Source organism: Dendrobates tinctorius, unplaced genomic scaffold (genome assembly GCF_039654945.1).
Source record: "Dendrobates tinctorius isolate UK_male_01 unplaced genomic scaffold, ASM3965494v1 ptg000231l, whole genome shotgun sequence".
Taxonomy (NCBI): domain Eukaryota; kingdom Metazoa; phylum Chordata; class Amphibia; order Anura; family Dendrobatidae; genus Dendrobates; species Dendrobates tinctorius.
Genome location: NW_027361898.1, coordinates 1,873,401 through 1,885,000, shown reverse-complemented (window position 1 = coordinate 1,885,000; position 11,600 = coordinate 1,873,401). Strand labels below are relative to the sequence as shown.

The 11,600-nt window shown below is 45.4% G+C and overlaps 1 protein-coding gene across 1 annotated transcript in view; it reads right to left on the bottom strand.

Moving 5' to 3' along the window:
* AIF1L (allograft inflammatory factor 1 like) overlaps nt 1-11,289 on the bottom strand; it is an 83,509-nt gene extending 72,220 nt beyond the window's left edge. Inside the window, exons 1-3 of the mRNA XM_073555937.1 lie at nt 11,137-11,289; nt 10,962-11,023; nt 1-59 (exon numbers count right to left, since the gene is read on the bottom strand). The exon at nt 1-59 is cut by the window's left edge and continues 8 nt beyond it. Of these exons, the coding sequence (XP_073412038.1) occupies nt 1-59; nt 10,962-11,023; nt 11,137-11,158 (143 nt within the window). The 5' untranslated portion in view covers nt 11,159-11,289. The remainder of the gene's footprint in view (nt 60-10,961; nt 11,024-11,136) is intronic.
* Nucleotides 11,290-11,600: the final 311 nt, after the last annotated feature.

Here is an 11,600-nt window from a genome sequence, read left to right as displayed (position 1 = left end):
AAGGACAGTTTTTCCTCAATATCGTCTTCTTCCATGTACTTTTCATCTGCAAGGAATTCCTAAATGTAAAAAAAAAAGGCATTTTCAGTAAGAATGTGAAGCAGCTTGCGTTTTCCTAACAGCTTTGTTATGGACTGCACACCTGTAGAAAATATTCTGTCACTTGCAGGACCATTTTTCACCATTTGGTCAGTGATTACTATTTTTTATCACTGAAACCAATGCAACAGCACCTTCTTCTATGCACTATTACATTTCAGAATGCTGTAAAAAAATGGAAGGAAGAGTCACCCAGAAAAATAAGATACGTTGCTATAATCATCAAGAATAAGTCTATGATGAGTCCTTCATTACAAAACAGAGTCCATTTTCCCTTTTACTAGCAGCATGCAATCCTGCTGCTTTATGCTGGGGGTTGTAGTGATTCATTAAGCTCTTGTGTGCCGAGATGACAATATTTGCTCTGCTGCCTTCTCTTTGATGCAAGATCCTTTTATAACTTCCCTTTAATCAGCAGGAAAAAAACAAAACAAAAAACCCCTGAAATCCAGGTGACGGGGAAGTGAGAGATTATCAATGGACAGATGACGTACAGAAAGGGAAATGTCCTCCAAACAACATCCCAGAGGTATGAATCCCGGGGTCTATTTTACAATCAAGCTGTAATTTATCCAGCTTGGTCATTTATTTGCTATATCTGATCCTGGGAAAGCTGGGTGACGTATCGGCAGCTATATTACCAGACAAGCAGATTTCTGAACAGATGAAGAATTATTATTTTTCGACTGATTATCAGTGAAAAAAAAAAATTGCCACGTGTATGACCGATATCAGCGTGGCGTGAAGGGGTTAAGTGCGAAGGCAGAAGATCCCATCTCTTGGCCTGTACTGAGGCAAGGCGCTCTTGGGGTCGCATCATTGTGTCCCCCAGCTATTCACACTCCCTATTCTTACATGGCGGCACTTGCTGGCGGGGGTCTGCGGCCAGACTGTGGGAACGCTCGGATGTCCTCAGAGCCGCCGTGCCAAAACTTCCCAATATAAATCCCTGCCCCCTACCCCAGTCCAAGGGATGTGACCGAGGCACCAATCATTCATCACAAGTGGTGAAGATCCGTGGGGAGGGAGAGTCACTCTGCTCATCCTGTGCCTCCTGCTTCATAAACAGAATTACAGAACCGCAGTGAAGACTGACAGGCAGAACAGTAGGACCAGGTAAGGGTGACACGCCGATTTACATGTCATTTAGGATTTGTGCTGACCATCTGAGGGTGACATCATGGCGAATGTCTTTACCTGCTCACCATTATCACATATTTGCACGTTTCCCGAGATTTTTGTGTTTCCTCAATGTCTAAATATAAAAACCTTTCAAATCCACAAATGGTATAAAAAGAATGGACTTTTCAGGGGAGGACTGGCACGGCCTGAACCCTCACTGATTACATATGGCGGCAAAGAGGATAACTGCGCTTTACTGTTAGGGTCACCCCTTATAGGCTCAGATGTGACACCCTTCATAGACAAACACCAGAGACATGGCGCAGTTCTACAGCTAAATATATTGCTATGTTTTGCTAAAATTTCAAATGCCTTTGACCCCATTTTATGATCACATGACTACAGGAGTTTCCCCGGGAAACCAGTCACATTGCAGGTTTCATTGTTTCAGAGTAGGTTGGAAAATGGAAGAAGCGATGTGATTGGTTGCTATAGGCAGCATTCCTCGCTGGTAGAGAAACATACATGACAACCAATCAAATCACTTATTTCATTATCTTATTTACCATGGAAAAATGAGCTAGAATTTGATTGGCTGCTAGGGCCCTGTGCTCACATATGTAAACAGTCCAAATAAGCAGTAGCCCATAGCAACCAATCGGAGCTCTCCTTATATTTTCTCACCTGCATTTGTGCTGGGTTCTGATTGGTTGATATGAACAGTCACCTAAAGCAATCAAGGACTGGTGAGATTTTGCTTACCAACCAAACAAATCAATTCTTACACTTTCTAACCTGCACTGAAACAATGTCATCTATCTTATTGGTTGTTATGTGAGTAAGGGAGAGAAACATAGATGACAACCAATCAGATCTAAGATTACATTGTTTCAGTGCAGGTTAGAAAATGCACAAGGTGATCTGATTGGTAAGGAAAACCTCACCTCACCAGTTCTTGTTATGGTGACTGGCTGATATGGACCGTCAATCAGAAACGCGCAGTTACAGGTGAAAAAATAGGAGAGATCTGAATGGTTGTTATGGGCTATTACCTATTTGCACTGGTCACATGGGACCAGAGAGCCCTAGCAGCCAATTAGATTCTAGCTCTCATTTTTCCCTGGTAATTTAGTAATGAAAGAAGTGATCTGATTAGTTGGTCTAGTTTTCACCCCGAGGCCCACAGTCCCTCACTCCGCTACCCGGGAAGCTGCCATTTTCCATATAAGGAGCCTGGAGCTTGTTCCCTCCTGGGATTGGGGCTCCTTTCTCCACCAGGAATCCCAAATATTCCAGCCTCACAGAAACCTTAGAGTCATCCCTTCCTGAGAGAAGTGCTTACAGCATCGGTGTCCACCATCTGTCAGAGTTGTTACCGCGTGCGTAGTAATTAATGCTCCTACCACATTTGGCAAAATGGTGGACACCAAATAAAGGTGATCAGACGTCTGCCCCTCCATGCCCACTGTATACGGGTGTCGGTATGACACACCGGAAATGGCACCATTCAGCAACAATCATTGGTTGACAACCAATATGGCCGCCAGAACAGTCCTCACAGGGTCACCTGGCCGTTTAGAAATCCTGACTAGCTATTGATTCTTCCCACTTTGTATGTGCATCCGATAATACAGAACATCTAATAATCCGGAACAGTTTCTAATTGGTAGGATCTGGAATCTATCACATCTAATTAAGGGATTTGCATGGGATCTCGCAGTGTGACTGTCGCCCCGGATGGGAGGGTCTCTATTATTAAAGTCGTGGGGATGGTGTGGTCAATGCGCTGCGTTTTCTAACTTTTAACGATTCCTGCTCTAATTAGCTGTGGTAATAATCTATAATTAGTGAGTAGAGCGTAGGACGGCAACTTCTCATCATGAGTCGCTACTGGCGTAAGGCTTCTAATATTCCTCGTTGCAGAGTTATATCGGTCTTCTATACTGGTTGGCCATCACTCGGGCCTATAAATCTACTAGATCATATCCCCAACACTGCTTCTCCATTACCACTGTAGGAAATAGCAGGTACGCAGGATGCAGTGACGAGACGCGAGACTGAGTTGTACTTTGGAGAGAAACTTTTATAAATTTAAGCCGCTAGGGCTATACTAAGCAACCAAAACAAAGTAACAGCTATTGTCCTCGCAGGGACTCAGCACAAACAAACACTTTTAAAGAGAACACGACTAACCCTTCAAAGGCTGGTTACTATAGGGCCACGATATGGCCGACTACGGGTCTTTATTTCCTATAGTGTCGCTTATCCGTCCTGACGTCCCTCGGCGTCTCTGATGAAGCTGCTTTGGCGTCGCAGCCGCTGGGCCCAGCTGCTGAAGATCTGTCGTAGTCTTCGGGCGCCCCAGCTCCCAGGAGGAGTTGTGGGACAACATGCCCCGAGGGAGTCCTTTGATGAGGTAACCCCCTGTAGAATCTGCGGGGTTCCGCTAGTTAGCGAGTTCAATCAGACTCCAGTCCCCAAGCAGGGTTATGTTGCAGTTACCAGGAGTGGCGGTTGGCAGGCCACGTGCACGGCCTGGGCCTGGGCAAAGAGTTTCTCCGTAGGCAAGAGTAGGCCCCAACAGCCGACTGCAACGGGGTGATGACAGCTGCGGGCGATAATAAACAGGCCGCAGCCGCCGGCTGAAGCGGGGCGGCAGCGGGCAGGCCACAGCCACGGGCTGGAGTGAAGCGGCAGCGGCCGCGAGAGGTGGCGGACAGGCCGCAACGGGCTGGAGCACAGCGGCAACGGCTGCGGACGACCGCGGGCAGGTCGGGACCCCGGATTGGAGTGAAGCGGCAGTCTCTTGTCGGTAAGTTCGGCGCTTCCTCTCTGCAGGCCACTGTAAATCTCCCCTCTGCCGCTGGTCTCCTCTCTGGTCACCGTCTGTCACTCTGGCCCTCTCAAACTCCCACAGTCTCTTGCTTCGTGTTTGCCATTCCGCCAACTGACTCCCCTGCGCGCTCCCTGTCCCTTTTATACTCGCCCCTCCCCTTGCTGTCCTGTCACTCCCAGCAGTCCACTCTCCTCCTCCGTTCCCCGGGTACAGTTCCCTTAGGAACCTAGATGGCGGTCCCTTTGGTTCCGGCCCGGATATTCTGCGGAGGCCCTCCTCCCTACACCACTCTAGGTGTCAGTCTTTAATGTACTTTTAGGATTTCATTCATGATCCAGGGGGATCAGGATGAGTGGAGCTACATCTGCAGACTGACACTGAAGGCATGGAGAAGCTTCATTTTATCAGTTTTGCAGTGAAGCTGGGTGACAACCAGTATGGCTGCCGTACACGAATGACATTCAGTGAGGTAGTCAACAGGCCAGGGAGGTGGCAACTAGATGAGTAATCAAAGCCACAGGTACCTGGTCTGATTAATCAGAGATTATAGAATAATTCTGATGTGTCGGAGATTAAATTGGTAAAGTTTTAAATAGTTATTGAGGTCAATTTATCGCTGTGTTCATGATCGCTGTCTGCTGTCAGTGAACGGAAACATTCTCCTTTGCATTACAGAAGATGAAAACCTGGACAGGCAGAATACTTATCACAGCTGAGGATTTGGTAAATTGTATCTAATCTGGACAATCTTCAACTGCAGCCTCTCTCCTGTTTAGAATTTGTTACAATATTTCAGTCTGGAGTCCAAAAAGAGGATTAAAAACAACATGAGCCCTCACACCGCTCCATCAACAGAAAAAATAACAAAAAGTTAATAAATTAATATAATTTTTTAAAAGCCAAAAAGTGCAAAAAAAAAAAAATTACCCAGTCATGAAGGGGTTAATTTATGCCTTGCCGCAGCTACTGCCATGTGAACACGCATTGGACTTGATGACCGCTGTTGCCGCAGTTTGGTGAGATCAGCCATGACACCCGGCGCAGTTTGGTGCTGATGGCACTGGAATGATACGAAAGATGGAGTGGTCTTATCAAGTGGGCTCCACCTGCCACCAGCTACTCCCTCCTCTGATACCCCATGACCTTCCTCCGGTCAGGGAACTCTTAGATATGATATCTGATTGTCAGATACTCTTTGGTTGTGACCTTGAGCAGAGCACTCCTTATCCTCCAGGAATGTGGCGTTCTTCCTGCTTAACTCCTTCAATGCCGCTCCGCTGTAATGTATAGATGAATTATCACGTAGGTTGCCGACTATAGATGACATTCATTCCTGACATGACAGGTTGGTCCACAGTATAAGGGCTTGCTCACCCTGGTGTGTAGCATCTGATGATTCTCTGATGCAAGAGAATCGGATGCTATATGCAAATGACCCTTGACGTGAGTCGCGAGTTATTTTACTGTGATGCGATTCTCTCACATGCGAGAATCGGATCACAGGTGCGGAGAAGATGGAGAACTTAATCTCTCCTCTTCTCCATTCTGTGAGTCGGCATTTATTGGACTGCACTCGGATGACATCTGAATTCAGTCTAATGTTTTTGCACGTACTCATAGACTCTTATGGGTATGCTTTGTCCGATATATGCTGCCTATCGAAGCATGCAGCGATTTATCTTTCCTTCTTTTTCATGCCAACTCAACATGAGAAAATAAAGTTTGTCTGCACTGATTCATTGTATAACATTAGAGCGAGTGCTATCCGATGAAAAATCGTACAGCACTCTTCCCAGCTATACACTGGCTACTTACCAGTGTGAGCCAGCTCTAAGAAAACTGAAACTTTCTTGTGTACTTTGTCTTTCAATGTCCCATCATTCTCAAAATCTCTGCTAGCTGACAGCGAATTGACATGTTCGTATTTCCTTCTTGATCTTGTCCTGTTCGCTCAACTGAGGGGTTGTTACACTTGTGATCCAGTGTAGACCATCCCCCTCCCGTGCCAGATAAGCCAGGTGCAGGGATCTGTTATTGGGGCCCTAAAGCTTAAGGGGCACAAAGAGTTCCCTTAGCTCATATGAGACCACTACCAATAAAGATCCATCGGGTCCTGTTTGAGATTTTGTATTGTGGCCCATTAGCTTCTAGTACGGTAATTGCATTGGCCGCTTTTTTTTTTTTTTTCGTGTGGGTGTAATCTTTGGCACAGTTCAGAGATAAAATCGGGACAAGTATAAAAAGGACATTAGAGTTAATGCTGCAGGAGAAATGTTACTGCTACAGACTTTCTCCTATAGGCCAAGGGTTCATCATACTGTGCTCTGCTGTATCACATCTTACACATCTGCTATATGGAGAAAAGTATTTGCCCCCTCATCATCCTCCAGGAACTTATCTGTCCACTATCTGCAGCCATAGACATTAGTATGGAGTCACTCCTCTGCAGGTATAACAGCTTCTGGGAAGGATTTCTGCAAAATTTGGAGAGGTCTGTGGGAATATTTACCCTTCATCCAGAAGAGCATTTGAGAGGTCAGACCCTGATGGAGGGGGAGGCCAGGCTCACAGTCTCCTTTCTTGGATGGGCTGAGGTCCAGGCTCTGTGTGGCCGCTCATGTCCCCCCCCCCCATGGCTGTATGGACCTTGTGCGCTGGGCACAGTCATGGGGAACAGAAAAGGGCCTTCCCAAACTGTTCCCACAAGTCTGAAGCTACAATTGTCCACAATGTCTTATGCTGAAGAATAAAACTTCATTTTCACTGGAACTAAGGGGCCGAAGCCGACCCCTGATAACAGGGCCATAGCATTATCTTTCTCCACCAAACTGTACAGTGGGCACAATGCAGTCAGGCGGTTAACGGTCTCCTGGCATTCACCAAACCCAGACTCATTCATCAGATGGCAGATAGAGAAGTGCGATTCATCACTGCACAGAACACGTCTCCTTGAGAGCCCAGTATTGGCGGCTTTAGAGTACTTTAACATTGCATTCCGAAACCCGTTTGGTGGCCCCATTAGGGTTTAAGCCTGAACCCCCTGCAAAACGGGATTTGGACATACAGGTGCTTCGCACAAAATTAGAATGTCTTCAAAAAGTTAATTTATTTCAGTTCATCAATACAAAAAGTGCAATTCGTATATTATATAGAGTCTTTACATATAGAGTGATCTATTTCAAGTGTTTATTTCTGTTAGTGTTGATGATTATGGCTTAAAGCCAATGAAAACCCAAAAGTCAGTATCTCAGTAAATTAGAATACTTTATAACACCAGCTTGAAAAATGATTTTAAAATCTGAAACATTGGCCTACTGTAATGTATTATCAGTAAATGCACTCAATACTTGGTAGGGGCTACTTTTCCATCAATTACTGCATCAATGTGGTGTGGCATAGAGGTGATCAGCCTGTGGCACTGCTGAGGTGTTATGGAAGCCCAGGTTGCTTTGATTGCAGCCTTCAGCTCGCCTGCATTGTTGGGTCTGGTGTCTCTCACCTTCCTCTTGACAAAACCCCACAGATTCTCTATGGGGTTAAGGTCAGGCGAGTTTGCTGGTCAATCAAGCACAGTGATACTGCTGTTTTCAGACCAGAGAAAACCAAAAACAAAACACAAATATCCTAAAATAAAAAAATAATAAACTGCAAAAAATGCATGAAGGTAATAATAAGGGTATTTAGTAAACACAATTTTGATCAAAGGAATGTAGAAGCCATCCCGCCACGTCAAGGCAACCCTTGTGGGACAGTCCTAACTCTTGTATTAAAACCTTTCCACTTGTCAAGTGACGTAAATAATAATAATAATAATCTTTATATAGTGCTAACATATTCCGCAGCGCTTTACAGTTTGCACACATTATCATCACTGTCCCCGATGGGGCTCACAATCTAAATTCCCTATCAGTATGTCTTTGGAGTGTGGGAGGAAACCGGAGTGCCTGGAGGAAACCCACACAAACACGGGGAGAACATACAAACTCCTTGCAGATGTTGTCCTTGGTGGGATTCGAACCCAGGGACTAGGACTTCCCAGTGGCTAACCACTGAGCCACCGTACTGCCTCTAAAATGTGAACAAGGACCGAGGGACTGAACCACCAGTAAAAGCATAAGCCAGACAGGATAGATTTCCCAGCTCAGAAACAGGGTGGTCACAGTTTTTACTGTTTTTAAACCAGATATTGGTACTTTTGGCAGTGTGGGCAGGTGCCAAGTCCTGCTGGAGAATGAAATTTCCATCTCCACAAAGCTTGTTGCCAGAGAGAAGCATGAATGGCTCTAAAATTTCCTGGTGGACCTACACTAGCAGATGACATGGCTCCTCAAGCCATCACTGATTGTGGAAACTTCACACCAGACCTCAAGCAGCTTGGATTGTGGCCTCTCCACTTTTCTTCAGACTCTGGGACCTTGATTTCCAAATGAAATGCAAAATTTTCTTTCATCTGAAACCAACACCTTGGACCACTGAGCAACAGTCCAGTTCTTTTTCTCCTTGGCCCAGGTAAGACGCTTCTGGCGTTGTCTATTGGTCATGAGTGGCTTGACACAAGGAATGCGACACTTGTAGCCCATGTCCTGGATACATCTGTGTGTGGTGGCTCTTGAAGCAATGACTCCAGCAGCAGTCCGCTCCTTGTGAATCTCCCCCAGATTTTTGAATGGCCTTTTCTTAACAATCCGTTCAAGGCTGCGGTTATCCCGGTTGCTTGTGCACCTTTTCACCTTTTTCTACCACACTTTTTCCATCCCCTTACCTTTCCATTAATATGCTTGGATACAGCACTCTGTGAACAGTTAGCTTCTTTAGCAATGACCTTTTGTGACTTACCCTCCTTGTGGAGTGAGTCAATGACAGCCTTCTGGACATCTGTCAAGTCAGCAGTCTTCTCCATGATTGTGGAACCTACTGAAACAGACTATGGGATCTTTATAAATGCTTAGGAAGCCTTTGCAGGAGTTTTTGTTAATTATTCTAATTCACTGAGATAATGACTTTTGAGTTTTCATTGGCTGTAAGTCAGAATCATCAACATTAACAGAAATAATCACTTTAAATAGATCACTCTGTGTAATAACTATATAATATGAGTTTCACTTTTTGTATTGAAGAAATGAAATAAATTAACTTTTTGATGATATTCTAATTGTATGAGAAGCACCTGTATGTACTGATGGGGCCATAGACTATAATGATGCCAACAGAGCAAATGTGTTCTTTGCCGTGCATCATTTTTGCGTGTGTACGATTACTAGAGGCGTATACGCCAGAAAATGATGCACGGCAGAGCACACGTTCGCTCTGTCGGCCTCATTATAGTCTATGGCTCTACCGACACATATCTCCGAATTCAGTTTTATGGGGGGTACGGATGTAATCCCTGACTAGGCCACCGAACGGGGTGCCAGAATGCAATATGAAAACATCCTTACACCACTCCTTCGACACTTGGCATTGTGCTTGGTCATGTACACCTGCATGCAGCTGCTCGGTCATGAAGCTGCCAGCGGGGGCGCAGTGTTTGTGCTGATGTTATACCAGAAGAGGTCTGGACACTGCAGTTTTGGGTTCAGCAGGGCGACGGTGACTTTTCTGCCCTTTGCTCCTCAGCACTCGGTCCCCCGCTCTGTAATGTTACATGGTCTCCACTTCATGGCTGAGCTGCTGCGGTTCCTTCCACTTCTCAGTAATATCACTCACAGATGATGGGAGAATATTCAGGAGGAAGAAATGTCAGGAACAGACTTGTTGCCCTATTACAGGACCACACTGGTATCAGTGAGCTCTAAACCACTGGCCAATCTGTCATAAATCTTTGTTCACTCGGCTGCTTATACGCAGATCTCGTCTGTCAGTCTCACATATGTTATTCTGATAGTCTTACTCGTTTGTAAACCCCACATATACTGGGACTCCAATTGATGACGGAGCATCTTGCCTTCTTGATAGTTTCTGCAGTGACTGTGAGATAAACCAAATCTCTCTCCCTCTTTTCTATGAACCTATTGCTATTATTCATCATACAATATAACAGATCATTGCCACATCATACATCACACTGTACCATATCCTTCACAGTATTCCATGTCCATCCATACCACACACTACTCCACACCATAGGATATTACACCGCATGGCACCATGCCACATCGTACCTTGCTGTGCCACACCATACTTTACTGTCATATAAGCCCATATCCAACCATAATATGATCATGTAATTAAGAAAACAAGTCACAATAATACAGCAGTAACTCCCAGAGTAGATGCAGGGCTTTCTCCCTTTCATAAATCTCAGTCCCTGGGCGCTGTTCTTTACTCCATGTCACCAAGTCCAGCACATAGTGGTCGCTGCTGCTTCCAACATCTGACATTGGCGGTCAACATTGACAGCATGTCGCGCTGTCGACGTAATGTCAGAGCTGCAGTCCAGTATCTGACGTCGGGAGCAGCAGTGGTGGCGACGACTCAGTGCTGAACTCGGCATATTTGTTTCTTGCATAAAACCATGTATCAGTCTATATTATGCCGCACCACGTGGTCCTATGTCACACCATGCTGCGTAGTTTTTATATTCTCTGTGGTATATTTCGTCATGTAGCACCTGTACTGTACCACATCATATCATGCAGGATCATATCTTATCGCATCACGACATATCATGCTCTGTTATCTCAAACGCTTACTAAATGAAGTCGCTGACTCTACCCACCTGATGTGGAACTATAAGTCTCATAATAGCCAGCAATCTCAGACCCAACCCCAATGAGAGGTCTAAAATCAAAACTTGTACCCAGAGAGCAGCTCTAATCTCTTATGACAGTCATTCTAAAGAAAGTCACAGAAAATTGTCCAGAATACATAGCAGTGCCACTCTGTGTGCCCGCCGCCAGCTCACCTTGTTCACCTCGTCCAACCTCATCTCCTGCTGCACTTTCAGGAGGCCAAAGGCTTTCCCACCTGTGTGCCAAAAACAAAAGAAGTGTCATGTCTGCAGCTGTCCAGGATCTGAGGGAGTCTCTGCGCCCCTCATGCCAGGTAGAGATTACTGGGCAGGACACTTTGGCTTTTACCTTGGGTGTTGTTGCATGTCATGCTGATCGTGGTGCAAGTTCTTCCTTTAAGACTGGATTATGGTCAGAGCTGCTAGATGCAGACGTCGACTTCACTCTGAAGCAGATGGCTACAGGAACCCGCTCATATTAGTTGTTGTATGCAGCCCTGCCCAGCCAGGCTAACTCAGCCCTCATGCCTCCTTACTCATCCTCAAAAATTCTCATCCCTCTGCATTAACATACTGCCCTTTGCTGGCAGAAAAGGAGAATGCAGCAAACTGTCTAAATTTCTATTCCCTGGTACAATAGAGGTGATAAAGTGGTCTGACCTCTCATTCTCCTCTCTTGTTGTAAATATAGCTGCCATATCTCATACAGGCATGTACTTGACTGGAGCTATGTCTGGAAGAATGCAATCGTGTTTTTCTTTTTTACGCTCCGTCTTGTGAGTTCGGACACCCAGACCAAAGAAAAGACATTCC